This window comes from Nuphar pumila, chromosome 15 (assembly GCF_984573655.1).
Source record: "Nuphar pumila chromosome 15, dmNupPumi1.hap1.1, whole genome shotgun sequence".
Lineage (NCBI taxonomy): Eukaryota > Viridiplantae > Streptophyta > Magnoliopsida > Nymphaeales > Nymphaeaceae > Nuphar > Nuphar pumila.
Genome location: NC_143263.1, coordinates 26868187 through 26893971, shown reverse-complemented (window position 1 = coordinate 26893971; position 25785 = coordinate 26868187). Strand labels below are relative to the sequence as shown.

General features: G+C 38.4%; 1 protein-coding gene across 3 annotated transcripts; it reads left to right on the top strand.

Annotated features, from left to right (window-relative positions):
• Window positions 1-25646, top strand: LOC149814904 (RNA methyltransferase family protein). 3 transcript variants are annotated; one of them, XM_089988275.1, is made up of 11 exons: window positions 1-338; window positions 453-683; window positions 847-990; window positions 1335-1444; window positions 1626-1734; window positions 2012-2167; window positions 2626-2741; window positions 2843-3009; window positions 24160-24290; window positions 24382-24609; window positions 25318-25646. In XM_089988275.1, the coding sequence occupies exons 1-10, from the start codon at window positions 21-23 to the stop codon at window positions 24487-24489; spliced, it is 1590 nt and encodes a 529-aa protein (XP_089844401.1). In that variant the 5' UTR covers window positions 1-20; the 3' UTR covers window positions 24490-24609; window positions 25318-25646. The 3 variants fall into 3 exon arrangements, with proteins under 3 accessions (XP_089844401.1, XP_089844402.1, XP_089844403.1); XM_089988276.1 differs by having other exon boundaries at window positions 25313-25646; XM_089988277.1 differs by lacking the exons at window positions 24160-24290; window positions 24382-24609; window positions 25318-25646 and adding an exon at window positions 6712-7114 and having other exon boundaries at window positions 2-338.
• The last annotated feature ends 139 nt before the right edge of the window (window positions 25647-25785 follow it).

Genomic DNA, 25785 nt, shown 5'->3' with positions numbered 1-25785 from the left:
GAGAGAGAGAGGAGCACAGCATGGCTGCTCAAGCCCACACCTTCCGTCGCATCCCGTGGTGGTGGCCACCGAGCCACCACCACTACCACCACCGAATGAGCGGTGTCCGTTGCTGCTCCTCCTCGCCATCACCCTCGCCCTCTGTTGCTTCTCCTTCTCCGTCGACCTTCTTCCCGAAGAAGAACCAGACTCTGGAGCTCGTCTGCGAGAGCCTGGCCTTCCAGGGCAAGGGCGTCTGCAAGGTCGCCGACACCGGCTTCGTCGTCATGTGTGACAGCGCTCTCCCCGGTGAGCGCTTCCTCGGCCGCGTCTCCCGAAAGAAGGGCACCTACGCCGAGGTCGGTCCGTCCCTTCCCTTTTCACCACACTCCAATCCAACCGTTCCCATTTCTAGCTTTCTTCCTCCTTGGAGAGAACTCATTGCGTTCTTTCTCTGGTTCGGTTCCAATTAGGTTAAGAAGATCACCACGATCTCGCCCCACCACGACGCCGTGCCCGCGCCCTGCGAGCACGCCGCCCACTGCGGCGGCTGCCGCACGCAAAACCTCCTCTACCGGGCGCAGCTCGAGGCCAAGGAGCAGCAGGTGCAAGACTTGATCGTTCGCGTGGGGAGGTTACCCGGGGGCTCCCTCGCTCTCAAGCCCATTGTCCCTTGTTCCATCCAATTCCATTACAGAAATAAGGTGTGCAATTTGATTTCTACTTTCTTTGAGAGAAAAACGATTCTCGACTAAAACGGTTCTATAGATGGAGCTACTACTGTGTGTGTATGCGCGCGTGTACGTGCGGAGTTTGAGGGAATTGGTGATTTGACTATCCTTTTGGTTGTGGGGTTGCTTTTGCCAGATGGAATTCTCTTTCGGGACTAAGAGATTCATTGCGAGGGATGAAGATGAGCACGGTCACGCCCTGGGGCTTCACGCGCCCGGGTTCTTTGATAAGATCCTCCACATTGAGAAATGCTTGTTACAGAGCGAGTCTGCTAATCGGGTATGGAGTGTGGAAACTCTTAGTGTTTTATCTATAGGAGAACAGACAAGGATTTCATTTATGCGTTTCAACCAGGAGGTCCATCTACCTTTAGTGGATTGAATATCTGGTTCTTATCCCTGGACCCTGGTCACACATAGTGCTTAGAATTTAGAAAGCAGTTCCAGTTCTATCTGTTTCTGATATTTTATTGACCTTTCCAATGCCTGCCATTTTCATGATTTAGCATCTCTGGATGCTGATTGCGTGTAAATTTAGGTTTCTTGTGATGAATGTAAGTTGTTCGTTGCTTAAACAGTGGTCTGTATCTGATCAAGCATTTGCGTTGCTTTGCATATTTGTAGGTTCTGGCAATGGTACAGAGTTGTTGGAGGGATCCTCAGTTGGGACTTTCACCATATGATGTTCGCACACATAGGGGATTCCTTAAACATCTTATGCTACGAACTGGCAGGTATCTGCACTGCTAAATTATATTTTTTTTCTTGAGTTTGTTTTTTCTATTTCTTTTGCGCTTATATTTGTGAGTAGAATTTTATTTGAGAAACTGAATATTGATTTTCTACTACTCGTATGTATCTTTTCTTTTTTGTACTAATATGATATGGTTGTCATCAAGTCCTTCCTTTTCTCAGGGATGTTGATGCTGGACTCCCTGAGTTGATGGTTAATTTTGTAACCTCATCTTACAATCCAGAGCTACTGGAGCCGTTTGTTTGCAAAATCTCAACTATTCCTGAAGTGGTTCGTCTATTTCTTTTGGGTTTATAATTACATGGAAGGAATGCAATAAAAGGAAAGCCAAGTTTTAGTGCTTTTAATTTTTGTTGAAGTAATGTGTTCAAACTGTTTGATAACATGAGCACATGACTTTGTTATGAATGGTTAAACTTTATGATATCGCTGCTTTAGAATAATGAGTTCTACTGTGGCTATGTTCCTACCTCTTGATGTCTTTTTATTGAAGGTATTCTGGAATTTCCTCCCAGTAAGATATTTTTTTTGCCATGTTGAATAATAGGTAAGTATTGTAAACAATGTGAATACGTCTGTTGGTAACACCTCTGTTGGGGAAGAAGAATACACTTTGTATGGAAAACCCACCATCACAGAGACATTAAGAGGACATACCTTTCAAATATCAGCAAATTCTTTCTTCCAGACAAATACTCATCAGGTATGCCATCAATTCACATTTGCTTCTGCGCATGTGTGGTTGTTCCTATTGTGAGGCTTTTAAAGTTGTCCTTCCATAGAAGGGCTTTGGATTCTGTTCTAAACTGTGTTAAAATGGAAAATGATTTGTTATATTTCATGTATTGGTGAAAATAAGGTGGATATCAGAGTGTGATCCGAATAGTGTCAGTGTTTTTCTAGATGCTCTGTGCCTCAGATGATCCATATACCATATAGAAAGGGTGGATATAAATCCAGATCCAGATCCCTATATATGATGCACGTACATTCATGCATGTCACACACAGACAGATGCGAACGCAAATACTCAAATATGTGTTCTTGATGTTTGGGTGAGTTAGGTGGCTTGTACCTGACAGTGTTTACTTTTTGTTTAGCCTTTTTTCCAATTATGAACACATTTCTAAAACAATTTTGGAGTTGTTCCTACTTTTCCAGGCCGAGGTTCTCTATAAGCTGATAGAAGAATGTGCTGGTCTTAGAGGTGACGGCTCAGAAACAGTTCTTGACCTGTTCTGTGGAACAGGAACAATTGGTCTTACTATGGCCAAAAAGTAGGTATCTCTACCTTTGTTTGATTTAAAAAAGTACTTGGTGCGAATTCTTCCTTTAGAATGTTGTGTTATGACACATCATCCATTTTTTCCCTTACTAGAGTGAAGCATGTTTATGGCTATGAAGTGGTGGCTCAAGCTGTCTCTGATGCTCGCCGGAATGCAGAATTAAATGACATCCACAATGCTACGTTCATCCAAGGGGATCTAAACAAGATTGGTGATAATTTTGGTGATGAATTTCCTCATCCTAATATTGTAATTTCAGGTTCATTTCTTGAACCCATTAGATATTGAGTTTCATTACTTCTGTAGAAGCATGCTTGTGTATGCACCCAAATGCATGTGCACACGTAGTGTTGCAGCCCTTGGAATCTCCTATGGCTCCTTGGAGAGATGGTAGTGTGCGGGGCCGCAGCAAGGTCACCGTGCACATGGTGCTCATAGAGGCAGGCCTTGGCTGCGGCAAGCCAAGGCAGAGTATATACACAGTTGCCAGGGTCAACTTGAGAGCTCTGTTTCTACCAAACAAGGCCGGGTTTCCTTGTGGTGCTTGGGATGATTTAATAAAGGGCAATGAGGGAGAAGCAATCCACCGAAGCACAACCCAAATGGGAAGAGAGCTTCAAAGACAGCCTTCTGATCACAGGCTGTGGCAGGGCAGCGCAGGCGACTATGGCGATTCCTCGAGCACGTAGGAAACTCCAGAAGTTGTTTGCCTAGGAATTAACGTGATGCATTGGGGTTTGCGCTGGACGTGTATGATGGATGTAAGAAAGGACAAGAAGAAGACATATTGGCAGTCAAGAAAGAGTGGACGTCCCTTCTGATTAGGGTTCATGTCCTTATATATTATAATATTTTACTTATTACAAAAATTCCCTTGAGATACATGACCTATACAAACATATCCCGATATAACTTGAATGACTAAAATGCCCTTATAATGATATATACACCCGTGTGACTATTCTTAACACTCCCTCAAACTGGTTTTGGATCATGGACAGTTCGGCTTTCAAGAACCAATGCATATAAACTGAAAGTGACTTGGTGAATAAATATGCAACTTGTTTCTCACTAGTGATAAATGCGGGCAAACTCCACATGCTTCATTTTCCCATGCTTCACAGGATTAGTGGAAATAGCTATATTATAACAATACAACACCGACTTTGCTATTGTAATATCCGAAAATTTCTAAGTTCTTTTTCTATAGTATGGTGAAATTTCTTGAATTTTGTGCCAATATAAAATCCTGAGTTCTTAAAAAATGAATGTTTGAGTATATTCGTAAGGCTTAGAGGGGGTTTAATTATGTAAAAAGGTAGTAAATATAAACCCTACACGGTTTGGATATTAGAGAAAATCCTAAGTGATGACCATAGGAAAATGTTTCTCTTAAAAAGGAAAAAAATGATTTCTTTTAAGGAAATCTATTTAAATGAAGTAAATTAACAAAAGTAGATTGTAAAAAATATATATATTAACATGCTTAATAAGTTGGAATTAGTTTATACTTAATGCCTTTACATTTTCACATGGTTTGTGGTTATACAAAACAAAAACGATTTTAATTGGAATTTAATATAATAGATTTTTCATAAATTAAACATATTTTATAGTTTAGTAGGGGCCCATAGGTGGGCCATCCCATCCTATGTGGCATCCTACTTCAAGTTTTATTTTGAAAATAAAGGTAGAGAGAAATTCAAGCTTATTTAAAGCTTGAATAGTCAAAGTGGAGATCAAGGGCTCCAAATGACTTTCCTTATGTTGATCAAGGGCTGAAATTAATTGCAGCCCATGACCTAACTCAAGAGGGGTTATAAAACCCTCTCATAGCTCACGCCCCCCTCATTTTGGGCTGAAAAATTTTAGAGCTCTTTCTCTCTCCCCCCAAAACCCTCTTCTCTTTCCCCTATCTTTTCCTTCCCTATTCCCTTTTTCTTTAGGGTTTCTTTTGATTCTTGAGTGCAAGATCCAGACTTCAAGGGGTGTGGGAAGGTGATCTAAGGTCCCCACCTTGCTGGAAGAAGGAGCTGATCGGTGGGATCGAGCAAAAAGATTCGTTCATCCATCAAGAAACACGTTTTTTAAACAAAAGATAGGGTTTCTATGCTTTTCTTGTAAGAACGAAGTTCTTGGCATGGATTTCTATGGTTTTTCATGAGTATTGATCATGATCAAACCCTTCTAACCGTGGGTTTGACTCAGATCTAATGATCCATGGCAAAAACACGTTTTCCCCTAAAGAAAACCCTTTTTGAAATCGGGTTTTTCATAAAAATTGGTTTCTCAGAAAATAGATTTGTAAAAATAGTTAGTATTCGATTTATGTCATGATTTTTATGCAAATGTTGGTTTGGGTTGATAGAATATGAATTGTTCCATCTACTGTGAATATTGTAGATTTTTCTGAATTTTATTTCACGCATATTGCCTATTTCTTTTGAATTTTCTTGGGATTTGGGTGACTCAGTTTGATGCACCCGAATGCAAATCTCGAAATTTTCAGGTTTCCGACTTGACCTTCGTTCAGTAAAATGGTTGTTTCTCCCTCGTCCGGAGGAGTTTTGACGAACGGATTGTTGCGTTGGAAAGCTAACACAATTTTTCATCTACTATAAAAATTTGGGCTCGGTTTATGAACCGAGCACATCCCTGTGACAGTCGAAACAAAAACTGATAGGTCTGTAGTAAAATAGTCATAACTCCCTCATACAGAGGAATTTTTACGAACGGTTTGTGGCTATGGATAGCTAACAAAATTTCCTATATTTTGTAAAAATTTCAGCTCTGTTCATGGAGCCAAAAATTTTCTGTGAGCTCTGTACCAGTCGGGTAGAGTTAAGAAATCGATAAATTTAGGGCAAATTTATAGACCAAGGTTCAAAAGATGCATACTTTATATGTTTTATGTGATTTCTTCATTGAATTAATATGCAATAGTGAATAATTATGCAAGTTTGATCTTATGCAAATTTTATATGATTATGACAAAGATTGTTAATAAAAGTCTACACAGTTAAGGTCAAGGGTCTAAGGATCCAATGAATGCAAGTTTATGTTTTGATTCTAAAAATATGTGGGCTACATGCATGCTTACTTATCATGATGATATGATTGCTTTATTGATGTGGATGTTCATATACATGTTTCTTATTGTATTTGCTCTCTACATGTACCATATGGTGTATAAAGTTCATATACATGTTTCTTATTGTATTTGCTTTGCACATGTGCCATATGGTGTATAAAAATGGGTAAGATATTCTTACCTCGCATGTACTCAAGCTTCTGTTACAAGTTAATTAAGCAAATCTTTTCAATGCCTTATAAAAATGCATCCATGATCATAAAGTAGTTCAAGTTAATGTTGCATGAAAAGTAAGACTGTAATCAAGTAATCATGTGACATTAAAACCCAAAATACTTGCTGGGAGAGTAGCAAATGATACAAAACTTCGTGGGGCAAGTCTGTTATGGGCACAGAAGGTTGCTCCTCCCCTCCCACGATTTTATGGGAGAATTCTCTGCATTAGACTGCAGCGTAGAGGTTCTAATACTCGTGAGGAAAAAACTAATACATCGGGTTGAAAGGTGTTGAAAATCTCTCTCGTATTAACGTCCCTCACCCCGTCTTAGTGAATGGACTTGGCCAGGCTAAAGCCACCCCTGTATGTAAGACACGTCCTGTGTCATGGTCTTGATCTGAGAATGTTTGCATGTGTCGTATCAGCAAGGCTAAGAAGTGATAACTTAAATGGTGTGTGCATTAATTTGGCATCACGTGCATCATCTAATTAAGAAAATATAATCAAAGATAAGAAAATATGCATGCATTGAAGGGTTTCTTCATATGGTAAGTCTCTATTGAAATATTTGTCTTGTAATTCTGTCTTACAAGTTTAGCATATTTTACTCTACTGAGACATGTTGTCTGATCCTATATGTTTAATATTTTCAGGTAACGAGTAGGTACTTACGTGCGAAGGTGGAAGGTTGCGACGGGAACTGAGCCTACCTTTCCTCTGCTTCATGGATTCTGAACTCTGATTTTGACTTTAATTAAATTCAAGGACAAATGGGATTAATTATGGATATTGTGGAACTTGATGTTATTTCATGCATGGTTAATTAGTTGTTAAAGTTTAAATTTCTATAATTACATGTTTACAAGCATTTATTTGAAGTAGCACGCCAAGCTTTATGCCCAATGTGTTTTTCCGTTGTTAACTGCTAAAAGATTTAAATGTATTTCAATTTTTTTTCCCACCAATTTCGGGTTATAAAAATTGGGGTGTTACAAACATGGTATCAAAGCATAAGGAAAGTATGGCGCAAAGCTCGTCCAACCGACCACCATCGCTGTAAGTATGTTTCAATTTTTATTCGTTTTGATGATTTATTATGAAAATTGTATGTCTGTAATTATTTTTGTTGATAAATGCAGCAAGAATCAGAACGCAGATCTGATAGGGTCACATGAATAAGATTTTTTTTTATGCCCAACTTATAAGTAATCTGAATCCATGTGTGTGTTTGTAGATGGCCGGAAGACAACCCCCAGGTTGGACTGCTCAGAGGGACTTCATTTTTGAAGCCCTCGCGAATCTGACAGCCTATTGTCAGAACCATGCTGGCAACGAGGCTAATGGCAATGGCGTAGGCCATCAGCATGAGGGACACGTAGCGGCACCGGTTGTCACAACCAATGGGGCGTCGTACAAGCGCTTCATGGAATTGAGCCCTCCTGCTTTCACTGGTAAGGAGGATCCGAACGCAGCGGAGGAATGAGTTCGCGCCATAGGGGAGATTTTTGAGATTCTTGAGGTTCCCGCTGAGAGGCAGGTTTCTTTTGCCACCTATCGGCTCCAAGGTGATGCCAAGAGCTGGTGGGAGACGACATGCGAGGTACGCTATACGCCTGATGAACGACGTGCCCTCACATGGGAGGAGTTTACAGCGGTATTCATGGACACCTACTTTCCCCAGTACGCACGCGATCGCAAGAAACAAGAGTTTTTGGATCTTCGACAGGGGTCCATGAAGGTGGCAGAGTACACTACACGCTTCCGACACTTAGAGAAGTACTGCCCGCATACTTATACCACAGACAAGGCGCGAGCTAAGAAGTATGTGCAGGGTTTACGTGATGGCCTGAGGACGAGGGTGCTGACCAGCCGTCCTCAAAACCTCAACCAGGCCATCGAGATGACCACAATACTTCAGGTGGGGAAAACTAGAACCAACTTTTTGGTTTTCAAAAAAAAAAAACAATCTCGATAGATCGTAACGATGTCTGTGTGACGCAGGATGATTGAGAGTCTTCTAAAAAGACTCAGCCTAGCTGTTTCGACAAGTCGAAGGACAGTGTGAATAAGGCCCCTCGACCAATTGCAGTGAGTAATAAGGCACGACCCGCAAAGAAGGCCAAGGGACAACAGGGTGGCACACAAGCGCCACAGTCTTATGCAGTATGTAAGCACTGCAACAAGAGGCATCCTGGAGTCTGCTACAGAGTTTCAGGTGCATGTCTCGGATGTGGAAAGCAGGGTCACTTCATCAAAGACTGCCCTATGAGGCCAGCTCAGGAGGAAATTGCTCCTGTTCCTAGAGGACCACAACAACCTCAACAGTAGCTGTAACACCCCAATTTTTGTAACCCGAAAAATGGTGGATTTTTTTTTTTGAAATACATTTAAATCTTTTAGCAGTTAACATCGGAAAAACACATTGGGTACAAAACTTGGCATGCTACTACATATGAACGTTTGCAAACATATAATTGTGGAATTTAAAATTTAACAACTAATTAACTATGCATGAAATAAAATCAAAGTTCCACAATACCCAAAATTAATCACATTTGTCCTTGAATTGAATTAAATTAAAATCAGAGTTCAGAATCCATGAAGCAGAGGAAAGATAGGCTCAGTCCCCGTCATAACCTTCCGCCTTCGCATGTTACCTACTCTTCACCTGAAAAATATTAAACCATATAGGGGTGGCTTTAGCCTGGCCAGGTCCATTCACTAAGACGGGGTGAGTGACGTTAATACGAGAGAGATTCCCAACAGCTTTCAACCCGATGCATCAGTTTTTCCTCATGAGTACTATAACCTCTACGCTGCAGTCTAATGCAGAGGTTTTCTCCCTAAAGTCGTTGGAGGGGAGGAGCAACCTTTCGTGCCTGTAACAGACTTGCATATGAAGTTGTGTATCACTTGTTACTCTCCCAGCAAGTACCTTGAGTTTTAATGTCACATGATTACTTATTTCAGTCTTACTTTTTATGCAACATCAAACTTAAACCACTTTATGGTCATGGATGCATTCTTATAAAGTATTGGACAAAATCACTTAATTAAACTTGTAACAGACACTTGAGCACATGCGTAGCATAAATATCTTATTCATTTTCACACATCATAAGGCATATGCATGTACATGGCCAATGCAACAAAGAGAATATATATGAACATCCATATCAATGAAACAATCATATCATCACGATATCATGAACATATATGCAGTCAACACATTTTTAGAATTTAAAACATAAACTTGTATTCATTGGACCTTTTGATTCTAAATCTTTAATGTATATGTTTTTATTAACATTTCATGTCATAATCCCATAAACTTTGCGAAAAATCATACATGCATAATCATTCACATAATACATGCTAATTAAACGAAGAAATTTGCATAAAAACATATAAACTATGCATCTCTTGAACCTCGGGCTAATGACCGGCCTTGAATTTACCGAATCCTTAACTCTGTTCGACTGATACAGAGCACATAGAAAATTTTTGGCTCCATGAACAGAGCTGAAATTTCTACAGTATATAGGAAATTTTGTTAGCTATTCATAGCCGCAAACCGTTTGTAAAAATTTTTCCGTATGAGGGAGTTATGAATGTTTTACTACAGACCTATTAGTTTTCGTTTCGACTGTCACATGGACGTGCTCGGTCCATGAACAGAGCCCAAATTTTTACAGTAGATGCGAAATTGCGTTAGCTTTCCAACGCAATAATCCGTTCGTCAAAACTCCTCCGAACGAGGGAGAAACAACCGTTTTACTGAACAGAGGTCAAGTTGAAAACCTGGAAATTCCGAGATTTGCATTCGGGTGAGCCAAACCGAGTCACCCGAATCTCGAAATAATCAAAAGAAATAGGCAAAATACATGAAATAAAAATTCAGAAAAATCTAAAATATTCACAGTAGATGGAACAAATCATATTCTATCAACCCAAACCAACATTTGCATAAAAAATCATGGCATAAACCGAATACTAGCTATTTTTACAAATCTACTTCCCGAGAAATCGATTTTTATGAAAAACCCGATTTCAAAAGGGGTTTTCTTTAGGGGAAAACGTGTTTTTGCCATGGATCATTAGATCTGAGTCAAACTCACGGTTAGGAGGGTTTGATCATGATCTAAACTCATGAAAAAACATCAAAATCCATGCCAAGAACTCCGTTCTTGCAAGAAAAGCATAGAAACCCTACCTTTTGTTGAAAAAACGTGTTTCTTTATGGATGAACGGATCTTTTTGCTCGATCCCACCGATCAGCTCCTTCTTCCAGCAAGGTGGGGACCTTAGATCACCTCCCCACACCCCTTGAAGTCTGGATCTTGCACTCAATAAGCTAAAGAAACCCTAAAGAAAAGGGAAAAAGAGAAGGGAGAGAGAGTAGAGAGAGGAGAGAGAGAAGAGAGTTTTTTTGGGGAGAGAGAAGCTCCAGAATTTTTTTCCAGCCCAAATGAGGGGGGTGTGGGCTATGAGAGGGTTTTATAACCCCTCATGAGTTAGGTTATGGGTTGGAATTAATTCCAGCCCTTGATCACTATAATGAAAGTCATTTGGAGCCCTTGATCTCCACTTTGACTATTCAAGCTTTAAATAAACTTGAAAAACACCATACCTTTATTTTCAAAATAAAATTTGAAGTAAAATGCCACATAGGATGAGACGACCCACCTATGGGCTCCTACTAAATTAATAAAATGGGTTTAATTTATAACAAAAAATCTATTTTATTAAACTATAATTAGATAACCATAAAATTTTGTTTTTGTTTTATATAACCACACATCATGTAAAAATGTAAAGACATTAAGTATCAACTAATCCCAACTTATTAAGCATATTAATATGTATATCTTCACAATCTACTTTTGTTAATTCACATTATTTAAATAGATTTACTTAAAGAAAATTCAACATTTTCTTTTTAAGAGAAACGTTTTCAATTAGACATTACTTAGAATTTCCTCTAATATCCAAAACATGTAGGGTTTATATTTACTACATCTTAACGTAATTAAACCCCTTAAGCCTTATAAATATACTCAAACATTCAATTTTAAAGAAATTAGGATTCTATATTGGCACAAAATTCAAGAATTTCACAATATTATAGAAAAAGAACTTAGAAATTTTCGGATATTACATCCAACCCCCCTTAAGAAAATTTCGTCCTCGAAATTTGGTTAACATTACGTACCGAACAAGTGTGGATATTTAGCTCTCATATCGGCCTCGGGCTCCCAAGAACACTCTTCAAGCCCGTGGTGCTGCCATCGTACTTTAACAAGTGGAATTGACTTATGTCGCAACACTTGTTCTCGTCGATCTACTATCTCTATCGGTCGTTCCTCAAACGTGAGATCTCTCTGAACCTCGACCTTGTCATACTGAATAACATGAGTGGGATCTGGCACATACTTTCTCAACATCGACACGTGAAAAACATCATGGATGTTGGAGAACTGAAGGGGAAGTGCCAATCTATACGCGGTGCCTCCTATCCTCTCGAGGATGAGGAACAGTCCTACATACTTCGGACTCAATTTTCCTTTCTTGCCGAACCGAAAAACACTCTTCGTTGGCGATACCCTGACAAACATATGATTACCAACCTCAAAAGAAACCTCTCGCCTCTTTGGATCTGCATAACTCTTCTCACGGCTCTGCGCTGTCAAAAGCCTCTTACGAATCAACTGTACTTGATCCGTATAATGCTGCAAAACTATAGGCGATTCGACAGCTCGATCACCAACCTCGCTCCAACAAACAGGGGACCTATAGGGTCGCCTGTACAATGCCTCATATGGGGCCATGCCGATACTCGAATGATAACTATTATTATAGGCAAACTCAACTAACTTTAAGTGCTTACTCCAGTCACCTTTCCACTCCAATGCACACGATCGCAACATATCCTCGAGTGTCTGAATAGTCCTCTCTGACTGACCATCCGTTTGGGGGTGAAAAGCTGTGCTAAACTTAAGTTTTGTCCTCAAAGCTTTCTGAAGTTGCCCCCAAAACTTTGACGTGAATCTAGGATCCCAAAATACATTGGGAAGTTGGATTGGTTTGGATCCAAGACAACCAAAATTTGCAAATTTGGCTTCCTGAATCTGACCTATTTGCAACCCTAAGCACCAGGCACCTGAAATTCATTGATCTGTCCTGTTGAAACTCTGAAACTTCAACCATTCCCTTGTTAGCATCACCTGTTGCACAAAGAAAATAAAAGAGAAATGAAGAGATTGAAGATAGAATAGGAGGTCCTAACCCTATGTGGGACATCCCTCTTTCTTTTATATTAGATTGGGGCAAATTACATTAATGCCCCTTGATGTGATAATGAACACAACTTACAGATGGGTCAAAAATGTCCTTTGCTATACAAATGAATAAAAGAATACTAATTCTAAGAGCCCCCCTCAAACTGCGCATGGATTTGGATGACCATGTATAGTTTGCTCTCAAGAAACCAATGATGTAATGAGGAGAGCGATTTTGTGAAAAGATCGACTACATGGTCTTCACCCCATAAGAACATTGGAAGAATCTCTTTACTCTCTACTTTTTCACGGACAAAATGTTGATCAATTTCAACATGTTTCATTTTGCCATATTGCAAAAGATTGGTAGCAATAGCAACAACACTTCTATTATCACAAAACAGAAGAGATTGAGAGGTTTTTTGGTGCAAGTTGACTAGTAGATGTCTAGTCCATAGAATCTCGGCAGTAGCGACTGTCATAGCACGATATTTTGCCTCAGTACTGGACCGTGCAAGTGTTTTCTGCCGATGACTGGACCACAAAACAGGATGTTGTCCAAGGAAGACTACATAGCCTATGACAAATCACCTGAAGGAAGGATCGCTTGCCCAATCCACATCGAAATACGCAAGGATGATAAGAGATAAACTATCAAGAGGCCTAGAAGAGGGCTGTTTATAAACCAGCCCATCACATATAGTGTCCTTGACATAACGTAAAATTCTTTTAGTTGCTTACATGTGGCTAATACGAGGTGATTGCATAAATTTGGAGACTTGGTTATTTGCATATACCAAGTCAGGCCTCGTGAATGTAAGATACTGAAGAGCTTCAATGAGGCTTCAAAATTGCTTAGTGAAGGACTGTAGAACCAGTATCTACCTTGGGGTGTCCAGGAGGATGCTCCATGTAATGTGCCCTGAATAAAACCATTCTTCACATCCATCTGACTAAGAGACAAGCAGTACGTAGTAGCACGAAATAGCACTACACGAATATTGCCTATTCGAACAACAAGACTCAATGTTTCATCAAAATCAAGTCTATGTTCTGGAGTATATTATTTCACTACCAAACGTACTTTATATCTTTCAATGCTGCCATCAACCCAATATTTAATTTTGTAGACCCAACCAAATCCAACAACATTTTTACTAGAAGGTCTAGGCACTACCTTCCAAGTATTACACTCAGGTAGGGCTGAAATCTACTCATTCATGGCCTCAATCCATTTAGGATTATGACAAGCTTCGTGATAAAATTTAGGCTCTTGACTAAAATCAATGGATGTAGAAAAAATCTAAAACTCAACAAAGGTCATCATAACTCACCCATTGTTGCAGTGGATGTCTAATCCATGTAGATCGTCTGGGCTGATTCAACTGAGTTGCATCTACACATTCAGCCGCAGAAGAAGAGACTGAATCTGGCAAGCTAGGTAAGAAGCTGAGGAAGCAATCTGTCCAGTGTAAAGGATGAGCAACACTTTCATTTGGACCACCCTGATTGCATCTATGATATCTTTTTGGACAAAAACTGAATGGATCAGACGATTTAAGCTGATTTGCATCATCAGGGGAGATTGTGCAGCATTATGATCAATACATGAAGCATTCATCATAGCATTATTAGGCTGTTCAGGCATAGTTGATTGTACAACTGATTGGTCTTGATTTTGAGGAACACATGATGGCTAGACAAACATGTGATGGTTGCTGTCATTGTTAGTAAATGTCTTGAAATGATTAGCTTGTCAGTGACAGAGTTAAAGCAACGATACCCCTTGTACACATCGTCATATCCAACAAATATGCATACCTGTGCCTTAGGTAAAAACTTATCACTTAATGAACTATGGATGTGCACAAAACATCTACTCCAAAAAGTACATAAAGGAGAGTAATCTGGCTGCTATCCATGAAGCATAAAATAAGGAGACTACCCTCCAAGTGAAGTAAAAGGCATGCTGTTAATAACAAAAGCTGCTGTATGAAATGCTTCAGTCGACTCTTCCATAAGAGTAAGTTTTTGAAATGTTTCTATGTTTTTGCTCAGCTACCCCATTTTGCTTAGAGGTTCGGGGGCAAGATAACTCATGATTAATTCCATGTGCATCTAGGTAATTTAAAAAGGCCACAAACACGTATTCACCACCACCGTCACTACGGGAACACAATATTTTGCCAACAAAATGATTTTCGACAAGAGACTTGAATTTTTGAAAGATAGAAATAACTTGATCTTTGGTTTTCAAGAAATATATCCAAGTATCACGAGAAAAACCATCAACAAATATGACATAGAAACGAGATCTAGACAAGGACATCATGGGGGCAGGGCCCCAAACATGAAAATAAATTAAATTAAAGGGAAATCAAGATCTTTTATTAGAAATACTAAAGGAGAGCTCATGGCTCTTACAAATTTGACACTGAACACATGACAAGGGACGAATCATGGACTTATTCTTTAAAGGAATAAGCCCTTTATTATATAAAACTTCAAGAAAAGACGAGTTACACGGACTCAATCGCTTGTGCCATAATAAGATATTATTATTGACTATGATTGCATATGAAACTAGAATTTGTGGGCGATTGATTGAAGCTTCGTTGAGGACGAACAAACCTCCACATCTCTTACCTTCAGTGAGGTTTTGCTTCGTGTGAAAGTCCTTCATAGAGACAGAAAAAGAAGAGAAAAAAATACAGGAGTTAGATTGATATGAAAGTTGAGAAATTAAGACAAGATTACATTTAATATTGGGAACAAGAAAAGTATTTCGGAGATACAAAGGACCATAGGGAGTATTGATGATGGCAATTCCAATATAGGTAATGAAATGTGCCTTTTCATCAGCAGTGACTATTTTTCTAATACCATAATAGGGAACAAGATGTGTGAGTTTACCTACACCACCTGTGACATGGTGGACAATACTTGAATCTAAGAACCATGCTTCTCACGACGGAGTCAGAGTAGAGGTGGTGGCTGCCCAAGTGGACTGATCCGAAGAAGTTGGCCATGGTGGATAAATGGGTGATGTGGGCTGCTGATAAGTTCCCCCTGACCAGCTAGATCCATGTGGACAACTTACTCACCTCGTGGTTATTTGTTGTCACAAACCAAGTGTGCAACAAAGATTATACAACAATCAAGACCTTCAGATGAAAAACGAGTTGATATTCCAGAGGTTATCAATGCAAAGATGAAGAAGGATGATGAAACTCCTTACAGACAAATGATTTAAGCTTTATCTTATCTTTCTATTACTCGTCCTGATATTGCACATGTTATTCACTCTGCTAGTCAATTTCAGCATGCTCCTATTACAGGACATATGAGTGTTGTAATGAGGATTATTAGATATATCAAAAATACTATTAGTTATGGTTTATTTTTATTATCTTCTTCCTCGTTAGAAGTTATTGCATATTCAGACTCTAATTGGAGAGAGATGTGAATGATTGTCACTCAACTACAGTTTTTTGTGTTTTTATAGGGCATTCATTGATTTCATGAAAATGCAAGAAACAACAAAATGTGTCTTTGTCCTATACAACAGTAGAGTACTGAGCTATGACTACCACAACCTTTGAGTTGGTTTGGCTGAAGCAATTACTAGAAGACTTAGGTGTTCATGTAGCAGAACTCTCGAGATTATATTGTGACAACAAAAGTGCAGTTTACATCATCGGCGATTACACTTTTCATGAGCGGTCTAAACACATCGAAATAGGTTGTCATTATGTCAGAGAAGAATTTTTGAAGAACATTTCTTTTCCATATGTACCATCCGAGCATCAGTTGACAAACTTCTTCACCAAAGTACTTCCATCACTAAGATTTTCTCCTTAGTAAACTGTCTATTGAGTTTGAGGGGATGTTAAGATATGCATATATGCATATCTATTTGTACATATATGTGATATACATATATCATATATATATTATTTTATTTTATTAATTGTAATAGATAAATACCCACTAGGGGTATTTTCAGCTTTTCACTAGCCATGTAATAGGTTGTGCCCATTAGTGGCACAATAGTCTTTTATTTATTTTATGTACAAACTAGGGCTTTAGTTTGTAGTTGGGGGCATAATAGACAAAGTCACATAGAGTCATTGGGACCTCCCCCAATGACTATTTCTAGCTGTTGGGGAGAATCCCAAGGGCTCTATGACTCTTGTCTGTATAAAGGGGGGTGTTCCCCCTCCATGTAATCTAATGCTTTCTCAAACATTTTAGCAATATATTTTTATATTTCATTTGTGCTCTTTGCCCATAAGTGACCCATGTGTATGTGCTTATATGATTGACCCATAAGCGATCATTGTGATTTGAATATTGTGCTCTTGTAAGCCCATAAGAGGCACCCTCTTGTTCTTGTTCTCATTGCAATGCTTTTGGGGCGTGCATGTGCTTGGGGCTGCATACGTGCTTCCATCAATTCTCCTCTCCTTGAAATCCACCTTGCCCCCAACCTGATAATGAGGGGTACTTCATCAGCTCCTTCTCTCCTATCCATGTGGCAGAGGCAGGTCCCGCATGATCCCACCCAACAAACAACTCTTGAATGATATTCCCCTTTTGTTTCTTCCTTCTCACCTCCAATACCTTGGTTGGGAATGGGCTAATATCATCGTCATCTGGAAGGGTTAGTTTATAGCAAGGAGGGTCTTCATGAGGTGTCTTAAGTCTCCAGTCATGAAAATTCGGTGGCTTAAAACCTTCATACTTGATTGGTTGGTGCTTGGGGTATTCTTCCACAATTCCTTTGATGTGCCCCTTCATTTCCTTCCACATACAAGAGGTGGTTGATCCTTTGGTAGGTTCTCACAGTCCCCTCATAGTCTGTACTATTGTGAATAGAGAAGTGTGTGAACAATTTCCATGCTAAGTTGTTCCCATGGTTGCCAATCGAGGAAGCGGGAGCGGGAAGCGTGTCACTTTCAAAATTTTAGGAAGCGGGAAGCATGGGACGACTTAAAAGTGAATCAAGAATCGTCTCAAAAGCGACCTAGGAAGTGAACCGGAAGCGACCTAGGAAGCGAGGAGGAAGCAAAAATAAAAAATAAAAATAAAAATAAAAATACAAAAAAATGAAAAAAGGGGAAAGCACACTTTCCATAAATAGGAAGCGTGTTTCCCATAAATAGGAAGCGTGTTTCCCATAAATAGAAAACACGTTTCCCATAAAAGGGAAATACGCTTCCCAAAAAAAATCGGCGCTTCCCAGCACATTTCGGAAGTGCGGTGTTTTGCACTTCCGAAACGCGCTTTAGGGAAGCACGCTTCCCCACTAGGCTAGGCACTTCCGGTAACTATGGTTGTTCCCATTAGGCATGCCCCCTTGGTTTTTGTGGAGAACAACTCTATCAATAGCCGTAGAATGTGGGTGGGTGGGTGGCTGGATCTATCATCAACTGGTTCTTGAGCTTTTGGAGCTCACCCCACTGTTCTTGGTACTCTCTCAGTTGCTCCCATAGGTGGCTTGCTACCTCGGGGAGTGATATCATCAAAATTATTTTAAGCTTCTCTAAATTGCCAACCTCAAACTCTATGACCAACACTCCAAGATCATAAATGGAGACATCCTTCTTTCTTGGAGGCAAGGCCTTTCTTAAACATGCCACGAGTTGTTCCTTTTGAGTGAGAACAACCCCAAGAACTGATTTGGAGGTGTCGACCTCTATAAAGAATCCCATAGGTAGGCCGAGTGGTGACATCTGCAGTTTCCCGTGATAATAATATCATCTACGTATATCAATATAAGAGTGGTGACATTTTGTTCTTTGTAGATGAATAATGAGTGATCTAGAAGAGACCGAGAGAAACCATGCTTCTGTATTTTCAGTAAAAAACTCTCGAACCAAGACCAAGAAGCCTGCTTCAATCCATAGAGTGCTCTTTTCAACTTGCATACATACCGATTGGCATCTTGCTCTGCATATCCAATGGGTTGTTTCATATAAAGTTCCTCTTTTAGGTCCCCATGCAAAAAGGCGTTTTTGACATCTAGCTGGCTTAGTGTCCATCAATGTTCAATAGCTAGACTCAATACAATACGAATGATCCCCATCTTAACAATTGGGCTGAAAGTTTCATCAAAGTCCTGTCCTTGTTCTTATGTGAAGCCTTTGGCTATAAGTCTAGCCTTATACCTTTCAATGCTCCCATCTGGTTTATATTTTATCTTGTACACCCACTTCGACCCAACCACATTTCTATTTAGTGGTCTAGGTATAACTTTTCATGTACCATATTCATGTAAGACTTCCATCTCCTCTTTCATCCCTTCAATCAATTTTCTAGAACTTGCAGCTTGATAAAACGTGAGAGGCTCATCCTCTTTATTTATGGACGTTAGGAACCGTTGAAAATCAAAAGAAATTTTTTTATAGCTCACCCACCTGTCTAGTGGATGTCGGGTCTGAGTGGATCTTCTAATGTCCAACGTTTGTGGAGAAGTGGTAGGAGGACCGATATCTGGATAAGGGATGGATGGAGGCTCCTTCTCTCGCCGGGTGTAGGTAACACCCTTATACCTTCCTGGCTCCAAATTTTGTGTAGCAACCTCTTTTGGTTGGGGTGCATCTGCTGGTTCCTCACATGTCCCTTTTTTATTGCAATCTGTAGGATAACCATCACTAGTGTTGGAGAAGAGTTCTGAATTTAACCATGGATAATACACCTCAACATTAGGACTTGGATTAGCAGGCTGGTTATAAAAAATTATCTCATCAAAAACATTTCTCAAAATTTTGACGCGTTTGCTCAATGGATCATAGCACCTATACACACCAAAGAGAGAGAAATATGGTGACCTGTTTTCTAAACTGGTCATAGGCAGCCGATTTATCACATGTACTGTGAAATGAAAAGCTTCTGACCATAAGGTGATAGGGAGATTACTATCGTACATCATGCTTATTGCACTCTCAACAATATGTCGATGCTTCCTCTCAACAATCCCATTTTATTGATGTGGATGTGGGCAAGACACTCTTCTCTTTATTTTATTATGTTGAAGAAAATTAACAAAATCACTAGAAGAGAATTCTCCTCCTCCATTGCATTGGAAATTGAGAATGTTTGTAGAGAAATGGTTTTTGACAAAGGAATGAATTTTTTGAAACAATCTAAAAGCTTCTGATTTGTGTTTCATGAAAAATATCCAAGTATAACGTGAATAACTATCAATGAAAATAAGGTAATATCTACTACTAGAAACAGAAGCAATTGGAGTAGGGCCCCAGACATCAGAACATATGACCTCAAAAGGCCTTGAAGCTCTCTTATTAATTGAATTGAAAGGCAAAATACGACTCTTACATAAATGACAACTAGGACACTTTATATCAGTTGCTTCTGAACTTAGTCTGGACTTAAGAATGAAATTATTCAAGACAAGTTTTTCAATAAAATGATGGCCATAATGACCCAAACGATTGTGCCAAAGAGTTGACTTATTACATTCAGAAACAGTAAACACACATTCGGAAGAGACCAATGATGGATACTAATGAGGCTTCAAGGATGAACAAGCAGAATGAATAGATGAGAGATCTTATTGGAAGATTTACATGTTGCCTCGTCTCTTTCTCTCAGCGAATGTCTCCATCGCGTGAAGATCCTTGACATAAACAGGTGTAAATTCAATTGAGGCATTAACATCATCAACAAGTTTTGAGACCAAAACAATGTTCTTGTGAATATTAGGAGCATGGACATTTGAAAGATTAAGAGGAGACTTGGACATGGGTATAATGACATTTCCAATATGTGAGATGGAGTGATGAGAACCATCTCCTGTAACTTTGTTATTTTTACCAACATAAGGAGTAAGATTCAAGAGCTTACCTGCATCACCCGAGACGTGGGTCGCTGCTTCGGAGTCGACGTACCAAATGACTTTATCATTTTGCTTCATATTCAGTCCTGCCACGACTGCCAATAGCAGCTCCTTTATTTCTCCTTCATCCCTCTTAGCCCCTGTATATGAAAATTTCCCTTTATTTTGAGGATTAAACCAACAATTTGCTTTAATATGCCCTATTTTATTGCATAGGAAGCAGGTAGGGATGGGCTTTTGGCCCTGTATATTGGGCGTTGGAAGCAGCATACGATCCCCCAAAGCATTTCTCCCTTGTCCTCCCCTTCCTCGAAAGGAACTTCCTCCTCTTCCTCTACCATAAGTCAGCCCCGTGGCCAGTGTTGTGAAAAGCGTTGAGGTGTAGCGAGGCGCTCCACCAAAAACCGAGGCAAGGCGTAAGCCTCGAGGCGTAAAGCGTAAGCCTTAATTTTTTTTTGAAAACTTTAAAAAAATTATAAAAATATATATAAAAATACAAATAAATAAAGAAATGCTTTATTGATGAAATAACAACCAATAAGAAATAGAAAATCTCAAATAAGTACTAAAAAATATGAGATTAACATATAAAAGTAACTAAAAAACTGATTACATAACTGAAAAATATATGAAATTAACCAAAAACAGTTAAAATATACTAAGAAACAAATTACGTAACTGAAATAACTGGAAAATATATGAGATTAACCTACAAAAGTTAAAATATATGAGATTATTCTAAAAAATATGAGATTAACATATAACAGTAACTAAAAAAATGATTACATAACTGGAAAATATACGAGATTAACCAACAAAAGATATAATATACTAAGAAACCGATTACATAACTGGAAAATATATGAGATTAACCTACAAAAGTTAAAATATATGAGATTATTCTAAAAAATATGAGATTAACATATAAAAGTAACTAAAAAACTGATTACATAACTGAAAAATATATGAGATTAACCCAAAAAGTTAAAATATACTAAGAAACTGATTACATAACTGAAATAACTGGAAAATATATGAGATTAACCTACAAAAGTTAAAATATATGAGATTATTCTAAAAAAAAAGTAACTAAAAACTGATTACATAACTGGAAAATATATGAGATTAACCAACAAAAGTTAAAATATACTAAGAAACTGATTACATAACTGAAAAAACTGAAAAATATATGAGATTAACCTACAAAAGTTAAAATATATGAGATTATTCTAAAAAACATGAGATTAACATATAAAAGTAACTAAAAACTGATTACATAACTGGAAAATATATGAGATTAACCAACAAAAGTTAAAAACTGTTTACATAACTGGAAAATATATGAGATTAACCTACAAAAGTTAAAATATATGAGATTATTCTAAAAAATATGAGATTAACATATAAAAGTAACTAAAAAACTGATTACATAGCTGAAAAATATGAGATTAACCAACAAAAGCTAAAATATATTAAGAAACTAATTACATGACTGAAATAACTGAAAAATATACGAGATTAACCAACAAAAGTTAAAATATAGTAATATATTAAGAAATTTATTACATAACTGAAATAACTGGAAAATATATGAGATTAACCTACAAAAACTTTGCTGATTATGTCTCAGAAATCTTGTTGGAAAGTAAAAAAAAAAAAATTGTGCCTCAGGCTTGCGCCTTGAGGCACAGAGGGCCGCTCCTCAAGGCGAGGCGCGCCTTTTGCGCCTCAAGGCGCATTTTTGATAACTATGCTCGTGGCCAACACATCTTGAGTCACTGATTGCACATAGGTATCCTCTGAAAACTCCTTCAGGGTCATCTCATACTACAATAGCTTTGCACGAAGATCTTCGAATTTTGGAAGTTCTAGGAGACACAACAAGGACGTTGCCAGAACATGATAATTCGGCCCCAATCTACTTAAGGTCTGTTGTACTTTATCTTTATCACTGACGAGACATCCCACAATACCCAACTGATCTGTGATGCATTTAATTTTATTCAAGTACTTCATAATGGACATCAAATCTTTCTTCAACATTTGAAATTCTCGCTTGAGAAACACGACTCTCGCCTCGGAGATCTGCAAATATGTCTGAATTAGCTTGTCCCACAACTCTTTGCCTGAACAATCATCAGGAAGAGCCACAAGAACTTCTTGTGAGAGTGTAGAGGTAATGTATGCCACTAATGCTTGATCTCTTTTCACCCAAGCAACATAATTTAGAGTTCTTAAAAGAACAATAGATGACGCTCCTTTTTCGTCCTTCTTTTCCTGTGAAATGAACTCTGGAAGGGGTGAGATTGATTCATCCAGATGACCAGAGAGATCGTGGCTCCTTATAAAATGAACAATCCTGCTTTTCTAGGTCAAGAAATTGGAATTATTTAGCTTTTCAGAGACTAATTGGCTAAGGAAATTAGAGGAAAGGCCTGACTGCGGAAAAGATGAATCCATTCAAAAGGATTATAGCTACGAAAAGAAATTTTCTCGACCAAAATTTAGTTCACGAAGAAATTAGTCACTCGAATGTTTTGTTTTTTTTTTTTGCAGGAAAATCTGACAGATATATTATATTCGTGTGTGATCAGAAAACATTAAAGATCTGATCAAAACTGAATATCAACACAGAATTGGTTCCAGATTAAGTCAAGTTATTGAACAGAGAAAATGACGTGAAACTTGAATATGAATATTTCGAGACAAAGGGTTTTGTAGTTTGAAACATCACAAATATTATTTTTAGAGAGCAGAATATTCAGATCAACAGTAGAGGACTGATCGACGTCTCTTCACGTCGAGAAACCCAAAGAAAAACAAGAGCCTTTTTAGATTAACAAAAAACGGGTTTAGATTAACGACAACCTTTTTCAGAATCGACCAATCGATTCTGAACTTTTAGAGCGAAGGAAAGAAATACGATCCTAAAGGAAAGGATTAGATCTGAAGAAGAAAATAAGAAGGGATGTTGACGTCCTTACCAGAACAAGAATCAGGAAAAAGGGAAAAGACGCAGAAATCGGGGTTTGAAGGAAGACATATTTTCTTGACTTGAAAACTCAGATCATCTCCTTGGACATTCTTTTTGGAAAAACAATCTTAGGCCCAGTTTTAACACCGCTCTGATACCATGTTAAAATGTGATCTCCACATTCACCTGCGCAAGGAAGAAGAAGAACAATATGGAAAAAGGGGCTGCAGGAAATCACGTCTGAAATTAGATCAGCATGTTTCATTGTGTTAGGTTATATGTATTAAGATAATACATAATTTTAGGGTATGAAAATACCCTCTAATAAAAAACACAATTACAACATTTGTATATATGGATCCTGATCCGATCCGGTACAGAAGTCGGGTCAGGTCCTGCATAGACCCGACTTGGGTCCAAGACCCAATAATGACTTCTTTTCATCTCTGAGTTCTACCAATAACGGATTTCTGTTTATTCATTTTTTAACATAAACAAGGATGTTGTATTTTGGAAATTAGACTAGTGTAAATCACAAAAAGGTTGAATGAATTTATTTTTTCATGAAAAAATCATTCAGCCATTTGTGCTAAGTGACAATGTGATATTTTTTCCTGTGAAAAATGAAAGAAGTATTTGGCATTAGAAAGTTTCTCACTGATTATTGTTTGTCCCTTTTTCCCTTGGATCACCAGGTTTCCCCAAGAAAATCCATGAGACAATGTGTGTGTATATATTGGACATTTTAAAGATTATCTGATGCTCTGATGCTGAAAATCATGGGGAAATTTCTGCTATATGGTGTTTCTGCACCTTCTTTTCAATATGGCGGATGCAATCTGATATTTTATTTGTATGAAACTTTATTATACCATCGGATGTTAGGAATGTTTTTCCAGGTTATGGTTGTAATGACTTCATTTATTTGTCATGTCCACCATTTATGCAGTGAGGTTATGACACCACTTTCATGTGATTCTGATTGCAGACCCAAATCGTCCTGGGATGCACTTGAAGCTCATAAAATTTCTACTTAAACTAAGGGCCCCACGCATTGTTTACATTTCATGTAATCCTGCCACATGTGCTCGTGATCTTGATTATCTATGTCATGGTGTGGTATGTATGGATACCTCATAACTCATTCTGTAATACATTGGATGAATGATACTTAAGTCAGTTGCTTCAGTTATAATGTTGGCCTCTGCAGGTGGAACAGAACCTTGAAGGTTGCTACCAGCTGAAAAGTGTACAGCCAGTGGACATGTTTCCTCATACACCACATATTGAGTGTGTTTGCTTGCTGGAACTTTCGTGACTCTACAATTAAGACCTTCCTTAAGAGATCAATGAGATCAGTTGATGTTGTGGAGGATGGTTCAAGATGAGGAAACTCTCCACAGTAGATGGAAGGGCCAACCGCAGGAGAGGTCATCCGGTAAGTGTCAGAGCACTCTTTCTGTAGATGGTATTCATTACTGAGTGCTTAAATTATGATCTTGATTAGATTATTTTGCTTTTCTTTGTGGTTGCGACTCCCTACTGGTGTCCATTCCCATTCTTTGTATCTTTATAACTTTAAGAACAGAAAATGGTAGGAACTGCTTCAACAGTGTATATGAGAATGCACATAGGTTGGCAGAAACTAATTTTGCAGTTTTGTCTCTCTACCTTACTCTCTAGCTATGTTTACTTTCCAATGAAAAAAGTCATCTAGTGATGGGAATGCCTATTAGATCCTTGGGTATAGTTAACCTGTTGTATGCACGTTTCTGATGGATCTGACTATTCAAATGGGATCCCAATGTAGGAAAGTCAACTAGTGATGGAAATGCCTAATAGATCCTTGGGTATAGTTGTCAACCTGTTGTATGCACGTTTCTGATGGATCTGGCCATTCAAATGGGATCCCAATAGCTACTTCATGCAATACTTTTTCAGCTAGGGATGAACTTGCCAACATTGAAGACCCTGTTATGTGCGTGGTACTAAGTGGTTTCTCCTTTGGACTAATAAGTGGTTGGATAGTTCTGCATCATATTATGAAGGCTTAGAATGTATCCCAATACTTCTCAATTCTAATGTTTTGGTATGGCCACCTCTGTTTAGTCCAAGCTTATGGTGTTGCAACAATTGTGCAGAGCAGATCGTATAATGCCAAAAGTAACAAATCTTGGCTACAACAGAGCTCTGAGCTGCTTGACAGATGTTGCAACAGAGCCTTACCGAGTAAATTAAGTTTATTTTCACTGGATGTGAATGATGCTGACATGAAGAGAATGGTTCCAGAAAGTTGATTCCCATTTTGCTTTCTATTACTTAATTATTTTCTATTTAATTGTTGTAGTTGTTAAATTGACAAAAATGAGATAATCATTCCAAGATCCTTTAGAGGAAAGACCCCTTGTTAAAATGCTTTAATTCAGATACTGAACATCAGACACAAGCCATGGTCTGAATGTTTTGATTTCCAAATGCACATTCTAAGCAATGAAGATATGAAATGGGTTCTGATGTTTTCGTCAGAGAGAAAAAATTGGCATGGTCGGCCAGTCACATGATACTTATGTTCAGAGTTTTTTCCATAATCATCCCATATAAGGCAAACCCAGAA

What these genes read in the sequence shown, in the direction of transcription:
- LOC149814904 (XM_089988275.1), top strand. Translation starts at nt 21, where the DNA reads ATGGCTGCTCAAGCCCACACCTTCCGTCGCATCCCGTGGTGGTGGCCA. An exon ending in CTTATGCTACGAACTGGCAG is followed by an intron (nt 1,445 to 1,625) that starts GTATCTGCACTG and finishes TCCTTTTCTCAG; the next exon opens with GGATGTTGATGCTGGACTCC. An exon ending in GGTCTTACTATGGCCAAAAA is followed by an intron (nt 2,742 to 2,842) that starts GTAGGTATCTCT and finishes TTCCCTTACTAG; the next exon opens with AGTGAAGCATGTTTATGGCT.